This window comes from Furipterus horrens, unplaced genomic scaffold (assembly GCF_987537825.1).
Source record: "Furipterus horrens unplaced genomic scaffold, mFurHor1.1.pri manual_scaffold_17, whole genome shotgun sequence".
Taxonomy (NCBI): domain Eukaryota; kingdom Metazoa; phylum Chordata; class Mammalia; order Chiroptera; family Furipteridae; genus Furipterus; species Furipterus horrens.
Genome location: NW_028327187.1, coordinates 107,340,333 through 107,364,123, shown reverse-complemented (window position 1 = coordinate 107,364,123; position 23,791 = coordinate 107,340,333). Strand labels below are relative to the sequence as shown.

Genomic DNA, 23,791 nt, shown 5'->3' with positions numbered 1-23,791 from the left:
ATACTACCTGACAATGAATTGCATTTAGAATATGCCCCAGAAACCTTTTTGGTGAATGGAATTGTGACTTGAATGAATGAATGAATGAATGAGAATATAACACTAACTCATTATGGGAATTAATTGCATACCCATATGAAGATACTTTGATAGCTTACTAAATGAACATGTGAAGTATTTGATAGGAAGATACCATTATCAAAGGTTTGCATAGGTGAATCTAAATATTACTTGTAAGCAGAACAATATTTTTATATTATTTGTTCAACTATACTATAATATATACTAAAAGAGTGAAATTTATACAGCATTTATAATTATAAAGTTCCATGAAATATAATCATATATTGCATTAGACATGCACTGTCTTTCTTCACTCTGTGCGTTCAATGTTAATAACCTATATGCTGTTCTTATGAATATTTATATATATACACATAGTTGATAAGTAATATTACTTGTACTGAGCTTTGTGACCCCAAGTGCTTAAAAGTTGTAGCCAAAGTATGGAATATCAATAGTAACATATAGGATAGAAATTTTTCTGTGTATTCTCCTCAGTCTAGCAACTGCATCATTATTTCACAGAAAAGATAACTGATTATGATCCTGCATATAGCTCATCTGTGAGAGAGTTTAGATGCATACTTACTTTTCTAAATAAGTGATCAAAATTGAAGAAACACTACATGTTTATGAATATTGTCTTATTAGGAACTTGGTGCATTTAACTGTGCATCAGAAGGTTTTTAGAAAAGGGTAGAGAAAAAAATGTAAGTGTTATTTTGCATGTACAGTAAAAGACAGCATGAGCTACTGAAGAGAGCTCCTGGGAGTATATAGTGGCGTAGCTCTAAATCCAATTTTAAAAATCTAAATTTAATACTAACCTAAAAATACCTAGAACGTCAGAGGTGTACCTTTCCATAGCATGAGCAGGTTCCTAAAATGTAGATTTCTCCATATTCAGTGCATTTTTCTTTTTAAAACTTGGGATATAATCTTTTGTGGAAAGATCTGGCAGTAAATATTAATAAAATTCACACTTGAGAAGAAAATATTTTAAAATCACATTTTGATGGAAATAACTTCCTAATAAGATGAACCCCCCAAAGTACCTAGGGCTATTTAAATATTTAGCATGATAAAATGAACTCCATAAAATTTTAGCTTCACTAAATAGAACACAGTCGTTTAGTTCCTATTCTTCCCAATATAAAGTAGCAGGTTAATATGCACTTTTTGTTGTTCTGTTTTGTTGGTTTTTATTATGCTATGTCTTGCCCTTTGTGAAAGCCTGTGGCTTTCAGTAATGAGCAGGGCAATCTGGTTGAAAAAAAGTAGAGATACAATCAAGTACAAGCAGTAATTCAAAGTAGTAAGCTATTAAAGAAATAAATAAGTTTACTAAAAGGAAAAAAAATCCCAGTCAATAAATTGGGGGAATGTGTAATCAAAACACATAGCTCTATGGAAGGAGCTGAGAACTGTTTAACATATACTATTGTTAAATCCATTTACTGTTTTATAGATCCTTTATATTTGATAATCATTGATTTAGCATTCTTCTATAACCTGATGTCCTATAAAATAGATTTAAGTATTGAATATGTCTCAAAATATCATCTTTATCAAGATCATCTTGGGGGCCCCCACTGTGAATCTACTAAATCTCTATTTCTGGAGATAAATCTGATAACTTGCATTTCAACCCACTCTCCAAGTGATTCTTACATATATTGAGAATTGCTGTAGTAGCTGTGTTCGAGTGAAGTTCCGTTGCTTTTGTAATAATGCCTTTTATACCTAAAAACTTATTTTTCCAAGACTCAATTAAAAGCCACATTTCTTGATTTTTTAAACACAGAGTCAGTAGTTTCCTCCTCTGTAATCCTAGTCCTATGATCCTGCCTTTATCATAGTAATAGTGGGTATCCCAAAAGATTTAAATTTTAATAAATTCCCATGTATAAATATGGTACAAACATCATTTGAAAATTTTATCAATTTCTTTTTTCACTTAGTTTTGTTTATTTCAAGTGGTAAGTTTTTAATTTTAATATTTGTATGCGACAGTTTTTTAGACTGTTGGAAAAATTCAGCCATCTCAATCACCTGATGTATTTCCCTTAGATTTTGTCTAATGGGGGTCATGTCAAAATTGTCAAGTATGCATCAGTACTTCATTCTTTGAATAACTGTAAGGTTAGGGTTACAAATGTAGTCTTTTTTGTTACTGAGAACCAGCAGCTGATGAAAGTTTTTGCCAAGTTTGAAATTTGACTTGAGTAATGTACAGCACAAAATGTTGAAATTTAATAAGAAATATATTAACATTTTTAAAATTTAAATAATTGAAACTTCACATGTTGATTTGTATACTTTGGTGACATTTATACTTCTAAAGTTATTGAAACTTAAAACTGCATGAAGACTTTGGAATTCTACATATTTTAGCTTATTTGTGTGAATAGCTTTCTCCCTAAGTCAGGGGCCATGTTTTATTGCATCATTAGCACAGTTGATTAATATTTGTTGAATTAAGAAGAAAAATACATCAATTATACATTGTTCAATTCATTCAATATTATTAAGCTATATATTTGGATTTATTTAATATACTTATAAATAAGCATCAAGCACATTAATATATTTTAATAATATTTACTGTTTCATTCATTGCAGTTATTATCCTTTTAGATGCTCAAATTGCTCTTTGACCAGTGAGAATTTCTTTATGTTGACTTCTCAGTCTTACTGATAACAATCCTCATAGTCTTTAATAACTTTCTATCTTGTGCACGATATAATCCAAGCTCATCTTGTACATTTCCTATCCCAAATCTGGAATCAGCCATTTTCCAAGAAGGCCTGGGAAATGGCAATTGAAGATCGCTAACTGTGGGGATTTTATTTATTACTTAGGTTAGTCATTGTTTCTATGCCTTTTCAGTGGACAGAGCTAAGAAAAGCAGACATACATCTATACATACAAATGACATCAAGAGACTCTAAGGTTTTTACTTCTTATATATGTATCTGCTTTCTCCCATGCTAAAATTACTTACCAATGGCACCAAAAGTGTTAGAATGATAGTATCACATAATTGTTTGATTGCTTCATCCTATAAAATACAACAGTTTTAACAAAACAACAATAGAATAACAGCACTATTACCAACAAACTATATGATTGCTTAAACTAGTGTATATTTTGTCATAATTCCTCTGGTTATATTACACTAGAGATGTGCAAGTATTATATTTTGAAGATACTTGAAATATTCTGTGTGATTATTATATCACTAGCAGTATATACATTTTAGATCATATTTACATTTTTCCTTGAGGAGAACCCCTTTGAAGTTTGAGCATTTAATCATATTCTCTGATTCTGGGAAGGTAGGTAAATAAGGAAACTTGTATCCATTACAGCTGAAGCAAGCTGCAAAGAGAGCATAGGAAAACTGGTCAACTGCCCAGCTTTTTCCAAATTGTGTCTTCCTGATGTAATTGTGTTTGAAGTTAATTTTGTAAAATTTGACCCTTCAAATTCAGATGAGAGTACAAGTGCACTTTCCAAATATAAATGTTTTACCTACACTTTGGCTCCTCTATACATAATTCATACTTGATTATTAAGAGCTGGCTTTATGTAGGAATATAGACATAGATATGACTATATTTGTAACAAACTTCTTTGGTACAGGAGCCCTTCAGGATCGTAAGGCTCGATCCTTAACTATTTCTATCAGTTTGTGAAGTGAATCAAACCTAAATTTAACTTTAAAAATACTGTACTTGGTAGGAATATGTACTACTTCTGACAAGGTATTGTGGTGAAATAGCATTATGAAAAACTATATGAACAAGATTCCTTTTTGTTAAAATTAAATTCAGGGAAAAGTGAAAAGGACTACTATTCCTTGAAATATGAAGTATGCTGGAATATGAACATTTTTTCAAGATTAGATGGCCAAATAATAATTAATTAACTTTATATTTTGAAGTAAAAATAGTTAAAACTTTTTAAAGATACAGAGCAATAATTCACAGTTTAAAATCTCTTTATCTATTTTGCTCTTTGTTTGTTTTGTTCATTAGGTTCCACTTATAGGTGAGATCATATGATATTTGTCTTTTGCCACCTGATTTATTCCACTTATCATAATACTCCGTTTCCATCCATGCTGTCATGAAGGGTAGGAGTTCCTTCTTTCTGCTGCATAGTATCCCATTGTGTAAATATACCACTGTGGAAAACAGTATGGAAGTTCTTAAAAAACTAAAAATGGAACTGCCTTTTAATCCAGTGATCCCACTGCTGGGATTATACCCTAAGAATCCTGAAACACCAATTCAAAAGAACCTATGCACCCCAATGTTCATAGCAATGTTATTTACAATAGCCAAGGGCTGGAAACAGCCTAAGTGCCCATCAGTGAATGAGTGGATCAAAAAACTGTGGTACAGTTTCAAACAAACTAGCAAAATAGAACCAGAGATGTGGAAATAAGGAACAAACTGACAGCAACCAGAAGGGAGAGGAGAGGATAATAGGGAATAGAAGAGGAAGGGTCTAGGGAAGGAACAAGTATAAAGGACCCATGGACATAGACAACAGGGTGGGGATTGACTGTGGGAGATGGGGGTTGGGTGGGATAGGGGAGATCAATGGTAGGGGGGGAATTTGGACAACTGTAATTGAACAACAATAACATTTAAAAAATGAAATATATTTACCAATAATCATATGCCAGATACTGTGCTAAGCCATTTATCTCATTTCCTAATTTAATCCTCACAACTCCCTGACTAGGTTTCTACTAATATCATGCCCATTTCATAAATTTTTTTAGATAACTGAGCCATAGAAATGTGAAGTTTCTAAGCAGAGATCACTTTGCTATGTTACCGCTATTTTAAGTGTAGCAATTGCAAGTAAAAAGACAATGATGATTTTTTAAAAATAATTTTTAAAATAATTTCAGGGACTAAAATTTAGGCAAGAATTATAAAGTTAGTATATTAGTAGCATGTACCAATTTTCAATGCATTACATTAAGTACATTTAATACCTTAAAATAGTTGCAAACATAAAAATATTTTTGAGATTTAATATGACTATTGAAATAAATATTGGTGTTTCTCTTAATGTTCCAATCTGTAACAAATTATTATTTAAAATGTTGGAAATATTTCAACAAAAATACATTTATCAACACATAAAAGTTTATATAGAAAATGATTACAAAAATTTTTCAATGTTTTTACACCTATTTAATATATATTGTCACTTATTTTATGTGTTTAAATTAGTTAAAATAGAAAACGCACTTTACCAAAGATGAGAATATCCCTGTAATTGACTGTCAGAGCTAACTACTATGAATATATTGGCATATAGCATTCCAGATTTTTTTTATTATTATTTCTGCTTCTATTTGAATTGTCAAGACTTTTTAAAATTGTAGTACAATTCCTAAGAAAGTACTTTAGGATGAATGCTTGATTTTTCTCAAAAGTAATGTCTATGTTTATTTTTTAGGATTGTACTGTATATGAAACAGAGAATAAAATTCTTCATGTGGTATGTATACTTGGATTTATTTTCATCTTCATTATAAAATATGTCTTTGCCTAACTAGTAATTAATAAAAAGCTACAGCCTATAAAAAAAGCGAGCTCTGTATATTTCATAGGAAAAGTCCAAAAGAATCAAAACTGGACAGGCTATATTAGCTATAATCATTCTATTAATCTGAATAAATATATGATACAGTATTCTAAGATTGTAGGGTGCAGCATGGTTGGAATATAGTAAAATAAATAATCTAGAGAAAAGATAATTTGAAATCAGAATTCTTCATGGTTGATTTGTTATAAGAGATCAGAGGAAAGTATTTGGTTGTATAATAGGAGTAATTCACCTCTATCATCATTTGGATGAAATAACTCATAAAACAATCAATCTTTCTTGATTTTATGCTCACCAAACAAGCTTCTAAATTTTAATTTGGCAATATTTATTGAATTAATTAGTATCTTTGCAGATGTTTTATTACTAGAAATGGAGTTCAACTACATTATACTCTGTAGAAAGGCATATTCTTTCTTGTTAATGAACATTTGGCTGCTTGTCTTTGTAAATCCATTTCTTGGTTAATGCTCATCTGCCATAATAACTTCTTTACCTCTATGAAAAATTAGTGAAAACATAAAATAACACTGAAGAAGTTTAGAAATGAGTGCAATATATTTACTTTGGCAATTTTGCATTCCAGCTAGTGAGAATTAAAGATCAAGACAGTGGATGGCATTAACCAATCAATTCAGCCTAGAAAGTATTTGTATTTTCATGTTTTCATTTCACGTTCCTTCTTGGCCTTTTTATGTAACGATGACTCAGCCTTCATTAGAAGGTTGTATACTTTTGTGTTACTCTTCTCACAATAAGAATTAATTTTTTTAAATAATAAAATAGTATACCATTTGGTATCTGATGCTGGAATACTTCCTTTAAAATAAAAATTTCAAAAAATATATCCTTCCAGATTTTCTGTAGTATAAAAGAAATCACATAGAGTCTTAAAAAAGGATTTAAGGTGGGATTTTAACCCAAGGAATCTGGCTCCAGAGTTCATATTTCTACGCCATCTTGGGAATCTAGTCTAAAAATAAATTCTAAAACACTATACTGTTTTCTATAGAATGTGCTTGTAGTAACATTATATATAATAATGAAAAATAGGAAATATGAAGTAATGCTTCAGTAATCAGTGGTACATTCACATGATGAAATATCTACTATTCAGTTATTATTTGAAATTATATTTGTGAATATATAATTTATGTACAAATTATATTTATAAACATACCTGAAATAATTATGTGCCAGTGTTAAAGGAAGGATTGTAAATTACAATGTTAAGTAAAAAGCAAATTATAACTATTATAAACACAGAATAAATCATCATGGTTGAAAATTGAAAAAGGAAGTATTCTATATTAATATTTATTGCATTTGCTTGGTAAGATAATACCTTATTATTTGGTTTGTTTCAGATATCTTCCCAATTTCCTTTAGCTTGCATTGCTTTCATCATGAAAAATTTAAAATTATTTATATTTATTCTATTAGAGTTATAATCCCAATGGCACTTAATGGATAATTTTATGGTACACATGGTGAAATACTAAAAAGTGACTTGAACAATTCTTAGGCTAGATTTCCTGTTCCCCTTCCTTACCTTAAAACTTAGAGAATTGTTTATGCTTAAAATTAGAAAGTAGTAGACTCTGAGGACCAAAAAGCTGCGTGAAAAAGAGAGTTGATTGGTTGCAGTGGTGGACAGAGATGTCTGTTAGTATGAAATGTAAGAATGAAAAAAGGAGACTGAACAGCTTGAGCTTCCTTGGAATTTGTCACCAAATGTAATGGAACAGACAACTGAGTGTAATCATAAAGGACAAAAGGAAATGCAGATAATTAATGTACTCTATATCTGAGTGATTGCTGACTAATGATAAATAGTAATATATTTCATCTCTATTGATCTTATGTTTCCCTCTCAGTAAAGCTTTGTCCCTATTACACATTCCCTTGAATGTTGCAGCCCATCTGTTTTTGCTTTGCACGGATCCTTGTTTTATATAGTAAATCCATTATGGAGAATCTGGAGTTCTTTTCAGTTTTGTACTCTACTGTCGCCTCACTCCCAATATTCACCACAGTCTTTGAATCTGGAGAAACACTCCTGGGAAGCCATTCCAGACCTTGTGCTTTAGCAGACTTAACTGCTTGTCACAACCCTGCTGCTCTCATTGGTGAGCCTGGAACACTTGTCTACTTCAATGAACTCATGGAAATCCCAAGAGAGGCATGATCATTAAAGTCAAGATATTTAAATGAGATTGCACTGAGCTCAAGTGTACCTTTTACATTAACCAACAGTTTGGTCTTGTATATGGCACTTGCTGTGTGCTATCTTTTTACCCCCATCATTCTTAACAAAGATATTGAGAGGAATAAATACAGTGTACAATAAATATTGTCTTAGTGTTAACTTTTAGATGTATACTATTTTCAGTGTATAGGGCATTCTCATAAATATTCTCTCTTCTGTATTTTCTCTCCAGGCTATTTTTTAGGTTTGATCATGAATTAGGCTTATTTTGGCATGTTAATTATTTGCTTTATTTCATAAACATTCTGTATAAGTTTTTTTCTTTTTAAAATATATGAGTTCTTTCTTCCTAAACTTCATCTGGGCTGTGATTATTGTGCCTTCTCTGCTATCTAAACTAGAAATGGCTAAAACTGTACAAAATCAATAGTTAGGTCTAAGAGAAAAAGACTGAAGGAGAAATTAAAGAGCTCATTTTAGACTTTGCCACATCATCTACTTCAAATCATTTATGTAAGCATAGCTTTCCTCTCCTAATTATCCCAAAACTTGAAGATAGAAGTACTAGGGTAGCAGCATGCCCCATAATATAAAATAAAAGTGTTCATATTAATATTTTATCTTTAGTGATTTCCTGAAAACAGTGGTACTCTAATAACTTCATAAAAATAATTTTACATTGGTTTGCAGAAGGTCCCTGATGCTGTGAAAAGGCAGCTAGCTTTGTCAATTACCGCTAGACTCTTCTCTTAGAACTGTGGTCTTGGGCCATTGCCAACTGAATTTTTGTTTTGTATGGTTGACATTTTGGTTGTAACTGTTGCATACAAATTGTGGTCAATCTCATTAAAACACGAATTCTAATACTGAGTTTTGTACATTGAAAGCATTAAGATGCTTTTTTATTTTTATAAATAAACTCACCCTACTATCTTGGTCAAACATAAGGAATTGAAATAATCTTTTTAGTGTGTCTACTATGATTTGGTTAGACTGTATGTAAATTGGTATATTTATATTGGTGTTCTTGCTAATACATTATGCATTGTTAAATGCTTTTATATTCAGACTGACTCTGAGAGTACAGTCCTTGTTCTCAAAGAGTATTTGTTTTTGTCAGGGAGTCGGAGGCAGAGTAATGTAGAAAGTGCACCAATTTGAGAGTTAAAAAGATTTGGTGTCCTGACCCCATTCTGTCACTTACTAGCTGTGCATGAAGTAAATTAGCCTCTCTGATTAAGTTGAAGGATTGAAGCCTCTGTGGTTTCTAAGGGGTAAATGCCATCCTTGTTTTGTGACTAACTCATAAAATCAGTAGAAAACAGTGTATTCACATAAATTGAAGGGCTGCCTTCATTTGAGACCATTCTTTATGTAATCAAAGACACTGGATTTTTTAAAAGGTACATTTATAGCACTGTAAATATAAATATTTTGTCAATAAAATAATTGAATTCATCTGAAGACAGAAATCACACAATGACAAAAGAAGTTTAATCTAAATAATTATTAAACTATGATAGGAGAGTACCTATACAAATGTAAAGCATGCCCTAGGACTGTACCTAAGGAAGAATACCATCCCCCAGGCTGATGTCAGAACTCATTGGAGCAGTAGGGTTGCAGCTTCACTGGGTTGCCTAAGTCAGAGCTGGTATTCAGTTGCCAGGAAAGCCAGAAACAACTTTCTAGGATGCAGGCAAGTGATGCTGGTGGGTGGCTCACTGAGCAAGTGGGATTAAGCTGTGCGTATGAGGCTGAGAGGTCCACAGGATGGTGGCCATTGAGCCCAGGCTGAGGCTGCGAGGTCACTGAGGGACTGCATGGTCTGGGAATCACTGGATTCTCCACACACATACATCACTGATGGATCATGCAGCAGGAGCAAGAAAAAGCAAAACGCAGTACAAGGGAACCTGGAGGAGAGGCCTACTTCCCCCTGCAGTGTCCCTCTAGCGCCCTCTACTGACAAAAACTTAACATTGTACTCACTGTAAAGCAGAAAATACTTGAAGAGTCCTGTCCATTTACACAGGGCAAGCACTGAATGGTATATTTGCCAGTAACAAACAGTAAATTCATAAGCAACACAATGCATTTAGCTATTTTCTCCATAAAATCAAATATATAAATTTTGAATTTCTCAGTTGTCCGGGAAGATATTGCTCCCAGGTCCCTACTTTTTATTCCCTATTTGCCCATACACTGTATATATAGTGCCTGGATTTTTCAGAAGCTCACCCAATTATAATGAACTGCTTCACTCCTGCTATTTGAACCTGAAGTTAAATGAAATAAACTTCCTAACAACCAAATTTTAGTTGAGCCACCAATATGTGTAGACCTTTGTTAATCTTGAGCCAGGAAAGTAGCATACCCTCTAATGCGTGCTCTTTCATCTGACTGGGGACCAACCGAAAACCTGCCTGGTTCTGTTTCCTGCCCCTGAGAAAGCAAGAAAATAGAATGGAGATTTTTCCCAGATCCAGTTCTGATTTCCAGCTGACTATTTCCCTATGAAAAATCAGAGGAATGGTGGAGTCACTTGTCCCACCTTCAATTCAAACAAAGATGTCTAAGGGCAGTAGTTGGCAGTAAGTTGCAAGTGTCAAGGGTCTACTTCTTGCTCATTAATGTACATACACATTTGGTACTCAGGATCTGACCTCATCTTTCCTAGACGATTATTATTTGGAGTGTTATTGCTTTTTTCCATTATCAGGCACACAAGGGCTGCATGCTTAATGTCAGTGCTGTCAAAGCCATAGCCAAACATACTACCAGAAATACTCTCCCAGGCTGTGAAATCCTTGAACATAGTAGTTGGCATTTGAATTGTGTAGCAAACAGATAATGAAGTGGTGGTGGTGGTGGTGGTGGTGACCAGTGGAGGTGACAGTAACAGAGGTGGGAATGGTGGTAGTGGTGGTTTCTTTTCATTTTGCTAATTGTTTTGTTGTGTTTTTTCCCTCACCATCAGGGTTTGAAAGCTAAAGGGATTTCAGAGTTTCTTAGGCTTTGTTGGAACAATATTTATATGATCTTTATTTATTCCCAACTGCAGTTAGTTTCTGAAGCTATTTGAAACTCATAATCTTTGCTGTATACTGATAAAAATTTCACATTGGATTAAAATTGAAATTTTATTATATTAATTTAAAAATTTAAAAATTGTTTCTTTTTCAATTCTCTTTACTTATATGAGCAATAAATTCTTCTTGTGTGAGGGGACATGTATATAGAAAAATACTTTGAAATACAAGTTTAAATTCTGTCTGTGAATTTTACTTTTGTTACCTACAATTGTTCATTCCTTGCATCTTGTTAGCAAACCATCATAATGAAAGGTGTAAAACTGCTAGCTCCACAGAGACCTGGCAAGTACTAAGATACTAAGAATACTATATTTCTAAATAAGGCTTATATCACTTAGACTTCTCACTATTTAATATTAGAATAAATATGTAATATTTTGTAAACACAAAGCCTCTCTTGTTCATCAAATACAATGTAAATGTCATCCTAAATTAGCACAGAGTTATATAATTTATAATACTGTATTATACTATTTCTTTTAAAAAATACAATAGTTGAAATTCACATATTAATCTAAAAAGTAAAAAGTAGTATCTGATAAATTCAGAGATGATGAAAGAATGCTGTTCAGAGATAATGAAAGATTCCTATCTGTTGTTATTGGTTAATATATTAATGTAGAGTTGCTTTTTTTTTTATACTAAATATACTATGCTCAGATCTTTTTCCCCTTTAGAACTTTAGATTTGGGTAAACCAACCATACACACATTTGCACATAGATGTAAAATATAGTTTTTGTATATAGAACAGAATATGAAAACTTTCCATCTTATTTCTAAGAATATGCTTTATTAAGTATATTAATTTTTATTTGTCATTAATGTAAACAACTGGAGAAAAAAATCACAATACCACTAAATCCATCCTGTGACAAACTTCTGTTATAAAAGGTTCTTAAGTCAGAGCTAGCCCTGTCTGTAACTGCTATTCAATCACTAATTCTTTTTCACCATCTTAAGTAGATTATAGCAGAATCCAGAGTGTCAGTTATGATACCCATTGCCCTTTCATGTTCCCTCTAGCATTATTAAACGCGTATTATTTACTAGGCTTTAATTTTAGATTCAGTTTTTTCTTCTGTTTTTAGAACTAAAGATAAATAGAATGAAAAATCTTTTGGTATAAATACTGCAAAAAATAGTGGAAGAACCCCTTTATACCAGTGGTTATCAGTCATCTTCTATGTGGTCCTTTTGCTGCTAAAATTGCTTTAAGTCTCCCCAGACTGTCCTTCACAGTTTCAGTCCTACTACTTATCTAAACTGCATCCTAAATTGGAAGGACGCTTTCAGGCTCACCTTATATTTCATTATACTATGTAGTTTAAACATGTTACATAATATCCACTTATTACAGACATAAATTTTGATCCATTTAAAACAGATATAAATGTTGAACAATAAAAAAATGAAATTCATCAACAACAAGTTGTGATTTAAGGATCAAAATAAGAGATGGTAAGCATAATGATTAAGAATTCAAATCCTTCTACCAAGGTAATGACCTTGTTCTATTTTTTTATCTTTGCTTTCTCATCTGCTAAACTGGCTATACCTACTTCAGGAAGTTGTTATAAGGATAAATGAGATAATGAATATAAAGTAATTAGCTTTGTGCCACATACATGATAGGTGCTCTATAGTATTGATATTAACTTATAATAATGAAAAGAATGTATTTTGCTTGTTATACTTAATATTCTTTTTTTTTTAGAATGCACTATTAAGTAGCAATAGATAATACTTTGTTTTAAAATGCTAACAATATCACATGACTTCACTGAATGAACAATTGTACTTTTTGTAAGAACATGGTAAACAACTTCCCTGGAACTTTGCCATTGTAGTCTTTTTATTGAATTTATTGGGGGTGACATTGGTTAATAAAATTACATAGGTTTCAGGTATACAATTCTACATTACATCATCAGTTTATTGTATTGTGTGTTCACCACCCCAAGTCAAGTCTCCTTCCATCACCGTTTATCTCCCCTTTACTCTCTTCTTAATGTGGTTTTCTGCAGTGGCTTGATGTATGCTGCAGTAATGAGTGTAGAATTAGCATACAAAGCCAGGCCATTTTATACCCCTTGTAATTGGCTTATTTAGTCAATTGCCAAAAACTGCAATATAAAAGGTTCCAGTGCGTTATCTCTAAAATAGGAGGCAAAGTTCTAGAGGAATATCTTTTCTAAGTCTTTCCATTATTATTTTCCAAAATCTTTGATCTAGTAAATCCTGATAGCTTTGCTGGTGAAGTCAATGTTTTATACATCTTTTGTATTCCCAGCAGACCTAGCACATACCAGGTATTTGGCAAACAAAATTACTCAAGGAAAGGAATCAGAAAAAATGATTTTCAACTAAACACAGTGGATTTAAGTGGTATTTTATTTTTTTGTAAAAATGTCTTCAACCTGTTATTTCTGCCTTTTTTTTTCCTTCTACCCCACTTCTAAATGCTTCCAGTGCATGAATAAGAGCTATTATTGCTCATCACCAGTGTGTCATATGAAGCCCTGAATGTTGTAATGCACACATGTTAAGGCATTTATATACCTCCATTACCTTCCTCTTTATTGATACATTGGACTCCTTTGAAATATGGTTCAATTTGTAGAAACCACAAGGGGTCCTTTAGAGCATACAAATTCAGTAACCTTCAGATTATTAAGCAACCCAAGTATCCTATATAGAAGCCCTTCGGAATTAATGCTATCTCCTCCCTTGAGATAAAGAGAAAATAAGAGTGAAGATGTAACCGCATATGGGAGGGAAAGAATAGTTAAAAGATTTAAATCTGCCCCAAAATGTTTATCTTCCTGTCAAAGAGCAGAAATTTGAACTGCAGCCGAATTTTATATGAAACATGCTGCCATTCTGTCCTTTTGCCCATGGCTCCTGATGAATATTTTAAAAGGGAGTTTAAAAAAAAAAAAAAAAACACCACACCAAGACTGGGGTCCCAGAATGAGCTACATAATATATGAGATGCAGTCAAAATGAAAACAACCAGGCCCTTGTTCAAAAAAAAAGAAATTCCAAGACAGCAACAGCACAGCACAGTATTAAGTGCAAGACCTTGTGTGACTGCACAGGTCCCACACTCAGGAAGCTTGCCCTGGAGGCTTCCCTGTTTGGGTAGGAGAAGGGGGTGTTCCTGTTGGCACTTTCCTTAGCGGCTCTTCAGGGTGATTTGTATCTGCGAGCCCTGAGACTTGTACATGAGAAGGAAAAGAACTGTGTATTCTCCATCGTGACCATGCATTGTGATTGCTAGTCATTGTAAGATGATCAACAAGGTTGTAGGATTAAGAATAATGACATAATTCATCCCAGGAGTAAGGATTGAGCCCTTGGAAGGTAGAGAAAACAATAGGGAGAGAATAAACATTTATTAGTGTCTTCCTTTGATATGAGCCATAGCAGACTCCTTTTTAAATAAATTATCCTCATTTGTCATATAAGCCATAGAAAGTAATTTTTATTACTCCATTTTCTACATGAGGAAACTGAGCCTCAAGAATATAAAATAACATGGTCATGGTCACACAGCAAGTAACTGGCAGTGGGGTGATTGCGCACACCTGTCTTCATAAGAAGCCCAGGTTTTTTTCCATGGGTATTACTACTGTGCCAGCTAATGTCTGTCTTTAGGGACAGGTATCTACAATAAAAGTTCAGCCTTGAAAGGCAAATGCAAAAAGCAGGAGTGTGAACAAGAGAGAAACTTAGCGTGGCAGTTTCTATGATGTGGAGAAGCTGAACCCTGCAGAGACTGAGACCATGGATCAAGTACAGAAGGCAGTAAATAAGAGGAGTCCTTATCCTGACCAGGCAAAATAAACTGTTTCCCTTACGGTAAGGTAATGCAGTGGTCACAGAACAAATGTAACGTGTTGGAGATGGATAGAAGATAACACTTGATTGCTATAAAAGAATAGCTCCTCCTATGGTAGGAAAAGAAAAGAAAAGAAACCCTGAAATGATGGACGCCAGGCTTTTTTCAAAACCCTCACCTGAGAATATGTTTATTGATTTTGGGGGAGGAGGGAAAGAGAAAGAGAGAGAGAGAGAGAAACATCGATGTGAAAGAGAAACATCGATCAGTTGCCTCCTGTAAGCGGGGATCAAACGCACAACCTAGGTATGTGCCCTGACCAGGAATTGAATTCACAACCTTTCGGTGTATGAGATGATGCTCCAAACAAATGAGCCACCTGGCCAGGGCAACACCAGGCTTCTTTAAGTACAATGAGTGATTGTCTGTGAAGCATCTAAGAGCCAACATATTTTAGGACAGTATATTCCAAGCTTTTTGCTCTCACATTCAACTTTTTCATGAGTTTAGAAGTCTAAGTTTTGATCATACTATTATGGATGTACACTATTTTAAATCTATTATTCTATATCAGTATGAATAGATTTGCTCTAACTAAAGCACTAGCTTTCTTTCCTCAGTCAAGCCACTCTACTCATTGTTAAAACTCATTTGCTCTTCAGTTTATTCAGCTCATATTTATTATGTTACATGTTCTAGGATCTGTCTACCTAGTGTGGGTAGCAGGTTGGGGTGGGGGTGGAAGAGAAGTCAGAGATGAGTAGGATATGGTCCCTGCTTCAGGTGGGCATCAGAATGCAGTTATAGAATTTTAGAGTGTTCATAGAATGCTAAGAATATGGAATTGAGGGAGTGCCAAACTTTGCTTGGAGGAGGTGGAAAACTATATAAAGGTAATCTTGAGCAGGAAAACCTAGATGGATAAGTAGGAAGAGTTCATCAAGCATATTTAGGAGACTCATCTTCCCTGGACCTTGGCTGAAATTTTTTCAACTATTCTGATCATGAAGTAAAAAAAAAAAAAGCAAGGATATTTAAGTTATTGAATTCACTTCAGTCTGATGGTTGCTATCAAGAAATTCTCAAATTATTTAGATTGTTTAGAAAAATCATTTTATTTTAGGTCTGATGAATCAAATACTGGAACTAGCACATAACCATAACTTTCTTGAATATTTCATGTATAGTTTTTGTATCCATATTTTAGAATATAGGTGTGCTGTGTACCTGAATATTTTTTTACCTGAATACCTTTTTAATATAGATTTTATAGAATAAAATGCCAGATTCTCCTACTGTTTCTCTTTTTTTCCTTGTAAAACAAGTAACAAAATGTGATTTATGTGTTACATTTGTTTACCATAATTTTTTCTTCTTCGTTTGCTTTCAGTGTAAAACTCTTTCTGGGGTCTGTGACCACATCATATCCCTGTCATCAGATCCTCTGGTTTCACAGTCAGCCCACCTGGAAGTGATTCAGCTGGCAAACATCAAACCAAGTGAAGGGCTGGTAAGAGATACCATGTTTATCAAAGCCATCATCCATCAGCGGATAGCTAAAGATGTGGGCAAATCAGCCTCTGAAATTGGGAATCCATTAATTTTAACAAACTTTGAACATTTTGGTATTTTTTTCTAAAGGAGCTAAAGTAGTGGGATTTTGTCATAAGAAGATATAAGAAAATTAATGAAAATGAAAGAAAATTAAAAATGGTGATTTTTGAATTACCCTGTTTACTTTGGTAATAATTTAGCTTTTATTGCATTCTTTCACTTCCTACAAAAAATCCTTAGGTTTAAAGGAAGTTTCAATTAAGAGTTTTATAAGAACCACAATGTTACATTCGTGAGAGTGGGTGTTTTGTTTGTTTTGCTTTGGTTTGTTTTGGTTTTAATAGGTCTTTCTTCCCTTAGGGTAGGTAAAGTAAACAAATATGATATTCTTTTTAACTGACACCCATTATTTCTATAAGGGTGAGTAAACTGGTGGATCTTGCCAAAACTAGGCTAACATCCATGAGATGTACTTGTTTATTATGTAATAATAAAGGTAATCATCTTCTGTGTTTTGTTCACCTTATTAAAAATCGTGTTGCTTATAAATGTAACCCAAGGGAGAGCATCTTTTTGTTAAACCTCTCAAAATAAAGCATATAAAATCAATATTAACGAGTGAGAAACAAAAGGTCTGCTGCCAGTTTCAAGACAGAAAAAAAAAGGAAGCTGGAGAACATCTTATATAACTACTGCATGTTAGGTTAGTGCTACGGTATTTCTAATTCCTCCTTGTATCTATTTTCTAAGAATGCAATTAATGATACTTTAGAAAAAGAAATAGAAATATTAGAAATTGACCCTAATTTAATTCCGATTATATATTATTAAATGTCTCTAAGCAGGTTTAATTTTTTATGTGGTGTTTCTTCTTCAATTAAATATACGAGGTCTGTCCAGAAGGTATCCATCCATGTACTATGAAAAATAGAGGCATTTATTGAAGACGATACAAGAACCATTGTATATAGGACAATGATACTTCAGTCCCCTTCAAAGTAGGCACCTAGGGACCTCCCACAGTTCTCCCAATTACCATCAGCTACCCAGTTGTATTTTCCTGAATCTCATCAATGATCTGAAACCTCTTCCCTTTCAAAGGTGATTTTAGTTTTGGGAAAAGCCAGAACTTTCAGGGTGCCAAATCTGGGCTGTATGGGGGCAGAGTCACCTGGGTGATTTGATGTTTTGCCAAAAAAATTCTGCATGAGACATGATATATGAGCAGGCACGTTGTTGTGATGAAGCTGCCAATCACCAGTTGCCCATAGCTGAGACCTTCTGAATCATCTTAATAGTTTCCACGGAGAAATGTTCAAGCTTAACACAAAATTTGATGCAGATTCATTGCTATGTTCACTCAGTCATTTTGAATATGACAACCACACAGTACACATGGTCACTCAACGCCCTCACTGACTAGTACAGTGACGTCGTCATTGTTCATGCATCCTCATTCCAGTCTACTCTCTTTGCTTGCCATGTTACATCGATGTCGTGGAATCCGTTCTCATTGTTTTAAAAACGGCTGGACTTTCAGAACAGACCTCGTATATGTATATAATTCTTTTAGAGGGCAAACTCTTCATTGGCCACCAGTGATGTTTCCGTTCGAAGCCATCCTTCTATATAGTGACTTTTCTTATAATATTTGGAAAATTACTTTTAGGTAAGCATAATTTCTCAGGCTTTTGTGGTTATTATTGGCATCTTCCTGAGAAGATTGAAATCAGCATGTTGAACATAGCCAGTGAGCATTGTCATCATTGTAAACTATGTGTTATATCTAACTTTGATTCGTTTTAAGGCCTTATGTGTAACATTTATACACTTATTTGAAGTAATATTCATGATTTTAAATTATTACTATTCCTTTTAGCCCAGTTTTATTTAAAACATCTTTCAACCCATAATATTAAAGACTTTCTTTTTAACATATCCCTCTTCAGTTGTTATGAATGAAAGGAACCTCTCTAAGCATGATTTATAGAGGGGGAAATTATGAACTGATTACTATGTCATAGTAGACTAGGAATCAGGACACCTGGGTACAAATCACTTACATAAATATTGCTGTGAGTGTGACTTGGAGGAGGTTGGGGAAGTAAATTTAACTTCCTTGGCCTTGATCTATTTATCAGTAGACTTTAGGGAACAGAAAGGGTGGACTAGATCATCTTCAAAGCTCTCTGTAGTTTTATGAGTCTGCAGTTCTAAGGGTGGTATTGATCTGAGAACAAAGCCTGGTTTTTTCCTCTAATTTTTATAGCCTTTTATTTTTTAAATTTAAAAGAGGTAAACCTGGGTCTGTTCTTTGGAATAGTCATAAATATAAAATGCCAAGAATCAGATTCAGTTAGTCTTGGAAAGAACTAGAAGCAAAAAGAGAAGAAATGAGTGCTGGCTACTTGGCAGGTATTTTCCTCACAACTCTATAGAGTAGGTATTAATTTTCTCATTTTGCAAATGATAAAATTGAATTACAGATCTTTACCACTTTGCCCTGTATCACACATAGGTTATACACAATAAGGGCAGGGTTTAAGTCCAGGTAAATGTAAATGAAGTACATCTGAACAAAGTTTGTTCCATTATCCCACATTTAAAGTTGGAATTACTAAATGGGGCTGTGAAGATAATTACTTCAAAACTGGACCTATCTAGGACTTCTGGCCAAGGTGGAGGCCTAGACAAACACACTGTATCTCCCTCCACAACAAAGAAGGAATACAACTACCTCAAAACTAGAGAAAACCAGAAGTTCCAGAAAATCGAGCTGCTCTGCCCCAGCGGAGAGGACATAGTGTGGTGTTGGCAGCAGCGGCGACAATGGCAGGCCAGCAGATAGTGCATTCACATGTTTGAAAAAGTTGGGAGGGACACCTGGGGAATGCTCCCAGCACCAGACCAGACCACACAGCTCATGGTTCCAGTGCCAGGGAAAATAAAGCCCCATTGCTTTGGACTATGCAAACAAGTGGGGGTTAGGGCAGAGGAAGAAACTGCTGGTCTCTCAACAGAGTTTGCCTGTTTAAAGGGCCCCCACAGTCCTGAAATATCTGCAAACCCACCCACTATGGTAACGATGGCGAGGGCAACAGCTAGAGAGGCACTAGTTCCATGCAGAGGTGGGAGAAGTGCCTGGAAAAGGGGCGAGTGCTGAACAAGCAGCATTGTTCCCTCACAGAGCCCTCTTCCACATACAGCACCACAACGTGGTGAGACGGATCACCCTATACTAATGAATACCTAAGGCTCCACCTCTTACAATGTAACAGGTGCTACAGCTCTACCTAAGACACAGAGACACACAAACACAGGAGCCTGTCAAGATGAGGAGACAGAGATGTATGGCCCAAAAGAGGGAACAGATCAAGGTTCCAGTGGGAGAACTAAGTGACGAGGAGATAGCCAACCTAACAGATGAGGAGATAGATAACCTAACAGGTGCAGAGTTCAAAACACTGGTGATAAAGATGCTCACAGATTTGACAGATATGCTTAAGTATGACAAATGCATAAGGGAAGAAGTGAAGGCTGTGCTAAATGAAATGAAAGAAAATCCACACAAAACCAATGATGAAGGGTAGGAAACCGAGGTTCAAATCAATTATTTGGAAGGTAAGGAAGAAAAAAATAGTCAACCGGTACAGAATGAGGAAAAAAGAACTGAAAAAAAAAAGAAAAAGAGGAGAGGCTTAAGAATCTCTGGGACAACTTTAAACGTGCTGACATCCAAATCATAGGGGTGCCATAAGGAGAAGAGGAAGAGCAAGAAATTGAAAGCTTATGTGGAAAAATAATGAAGGAAAACTTCCCAAATTTGGCAAAGGAAATAGACATACAAGTCCAGGAAGCACAGAGAGTCCCAAAGAAGCTAGACCCAAAGAGGACCACACCAAGACACATCATCATTAAAATGCCAAAGGTAAAAGATAAAGAGAGAATCTTAAAAGCAGCAAGAGAAAAGCAGAGAGTTACCTACAAAAGGGTGCCTATAAGTCTATCAGCTGATTTCTCAAAAGAAAATTTGCAGGCAGGAAGGGACTGGCAATAAGTATTCAAGGTGATGAAAAGCAAGGACCTACAACCAAGATTTCTCTATCCAGCAAAGCTAACACTTAGAATGAAAGGGCAGATAAAGTGCTTCCCAGACAGCATAAGGCTAAAAAAGTTCATCATCACCAAGCCATTATTATATGAAACGTCAAAGGGACTTAATTGAAAACCAAAAAGATAAATAAATAAAAATAAAAAATCTTAACAAGGGGACTTACTTAAGAAAAAGAAGATCACTCAGACAAGAGACTGAGCTCCAAAATATATAAAGAGCTTATACGACTCAACATCAAGAAAACAGACAACCCAATTAAAAAATGGGCAAAGGACATGAATAAACACTTCTCCAAAGAGGACATACAGAAGGTCCATAGACACATGAAAAGCTCAACATCACTAGCCATCAGAGAGATGCAAATAAAAACCACAATGAGATACCACTTTACACCAGTCAGAATGGCCATAATCAACAAATCAACAAACAACAAGTGCTGGCGAGGATGTGGAGAAACGGGAACCCTACTGCACTGTTGGTGGGAATGCAGAGTGGTGCAGCCACTATGGAAAACAATATGGAATTACCTCAAAAAACTAAAAATGGAACTGCCTTTTGAACCAACAATTCCACTGCTAGGATTATACCCGAAAAATCCTAAAACCCTAATTCAAAAGAACTTATGCACCCCTATGTTCATAGCAGCACTGTTTACAATAGCTAAGTGCTGGAAACAGCCTAAGTGCCCATCTGTAGAGGAGTGGATCAAAAAACTGTGGTACATTTACACAATGGAATACTATGCAGAAGAAAGAAAGAAGGAACTCCTGCCATTTGCGACAACATGGATGGAACTAGAGAGAATTATGCTTAGTGAAATAAGCCAGGCAAAGAAAGCAAAATACCATATGATATCACCTAATACAGGAAACTAAAGAACAACACAAACAAATGAACTAAATAGAACAAGGAGTAGAATAACAGTCAATGGTGGGGGGGGGGAGAAGGGGGATAAGTAAGGGAAGGGTTTATTCAAGGAACCTGTATGAAAGACTCATGGACATGGACAACGGGGAGGGATATGATTGTGGGAGAGGGGGTGGGTTGGGTGGGAGTGAGCAATGGGGAAAAAATGGGACAACTGTAATTGAAAAACCAAAAAATAAAATTAAAAAAAAGAAGATCGAAACTATGAACACTAAAATGACAACAAACTCACAACTATCAACAACCGAATCTAAAAAATAAAAACAAAAACAAATTAAGCAAACAACCAGAACTGGAACAGAATCATAGGTATGGCGATCATTTGGAGGATTATCAGCTGGGAGGGGGAAGGGGGAGAAATGGGGAAATGGTACAGGGATAAAGCATAATTGGTTGGTACCAAATAGAGTGAAGTTAAGAATAATATAGGAAAGGGTGAAACCAAAGAACTTATATGCAAGACCCATGGACTGAACTAAGGGGGGTGGGATTGCTTCAGGGAAGAGGAGTACTGGGAAGAGGGGAGCAAAGGGAAAAGAAATTGGGACAACTGTAACAACATAATAAAGTATACTTTAAAAAACTGGACCTATCTAAAGAGATTCTTTTTTAAAAGACAGTCGGCAGCACTTTACTAAGAAGATATTTCAGAGGGAAGAAAATAAAAAACTAAAATGTCGAATAATCATAAAAGAGTTAACTACAAAACTATTTCTTTCTCATGGTTTATGTTAAAGGGGAGATGACTAAATAGAAATTTTGCATGACTTATTCAAGGTATCATTTTTTAAATTAGACAACTTTTAATTAATTTTACTCAGTCACATTTGAATAGATTTGAGGGTTTGGGTAACATCTAGCTTGTGCTTAGCTTTAGGAGTTGTACAAATAGTAAACGAAGGAAAGAAATAGAAAGAGGTGGGAGAATACCAAGCTTTAATAAAGTTTAATTAACTTAGAAACTTCTGCAGGTCTTCCACCAGTTTCAATACAGAACATCTCTCATAGGCAGAACATAGTTGCTTTGTTCTTCCACTGATAAACTTGATAAATTGTTCATCAGCTTTCTACCTAAATAGTCAAATCTCCTAGGATTTGTTAGATTTGAGAGTCCTGGGCATTATAAGGAATGGTGGAAAACGTGCTTAGTTATGATTAAAATGTGAAACTAGTTTCTTTTAAACAACAATTGGCAGAAAATTAAATAAGAAAAATAAGGGCTAAGCATATCTAAACTAGATCAGAGCCAAGAGATGAGCTGAATAGAAAATAAAAGGCTGAGGGGGTGGGCATCCTTGGGGAAGCCTCTTAGCCTCAGAGAGTTCTTTTTCTATTTAGGCACTTGGACCATCTCCAAATATGCCTTATTTCATTGACTTGACTGTGAGATTTCTTTGGCTCCTATTGGTTAACCAATGTTCAGAGACAGAGTAAAGCAAATGTCCTTTTGGCAAGCTGAGCAGGAGAGAGGAAGCTGTTCAAGTCAGCTCCAGAATTAATTAATTGGTTTTGGGAAAAGAAAAGGGGAGAATGAACGTTTTGATTAAATGGAAGCCCAGCTTTGTCTCAGTTCCAAAAAAAGCCATTTGAATTATATGCTTATGTCCTCTTGCTATTTGAGCCTTTCTCAGAGGTGAACAAGTGATCAGATGTAGTTCTGTTGACTCTTCATTATTCAGAAATTGATTAGTTCGAAGCTCATCCAAGCAACTTGTTTCTTTTCCTTCATTTGGTCCATGACTTCTGGCCATTTTTCTCATTAGTGCTACCAGAGGGAAACCCAAAGGATGAAGAAATTAGTTTTTGTTATTTTTTCTTGTTATTGAATTTATTGGGGTGATACTGATTAACAAAATTTTACAGGTTTCAGGTACACATCACCCATACACTGTATTGTGTGTTCACCACCCCAAGTCAAGTCTCCGTCCATTACCATTTATCCCCCCTATTAAAAGCAGTTGCAGAAAATAATTTATTGATGTTAAAAGTGAAAATATTGTGTAAAATAAAATATCCTTATTCTTTGTGGCATTTTAAAAAATGTGATTTTTTTCTTTCTATTGCTCATAACTATGAAATTGCTAGTATTGAATCCTGTTTATATAGCTAGATCCTTCTTTATTAAAGCATTTAAGCATTTTTATCCATCTGAAAAAAATCGCTTTAATATAAATTATATAACATTTAATTATGTCTAAATAATGAGATCTTCATCCTATAACTAATAGATACTTGCTTTAGCTTACAATTACCATTTTAAAAGTTCCTGGTATGTGCAATAATTACACACAGATTTTATCTCTAGAGTCATAACTAGATTATCTCCATGAATTTTTATTATCCCAATAACT

General features: G+C 34.4%; 1 protein-coding gene across 4 annotated transcripts in view; it reads left to right on the top strand.

Annotated features, from left to right (window-relative positions):
- Window positions 1–23,791, top strand: part of CNKSR2 (connector enhancer of kinase suppressor of Ras 2) — a 272,213-nt gene that overhangs the window by 97,134 nt on the left and 151,288 nt on the right. For all 4 annotated transcript variants that reach the window (XM_090264455.1, XM_090264454.1, XM_090264453.1 and 1 more), the window contains exons 5-6: window positions 5,549–5,590; window positions 16,236–16,355. In XM_090264455.1, coding sequence (XP_090120581.1) covers window positions 5,549–5,590; window positions 16,236–16,355 — 162 coding nt within the window. The remainder of the gene's footprint in view (window positions 1–5,548; window positions 5,591–16,235; window positions 16,356–23,791) is intronic.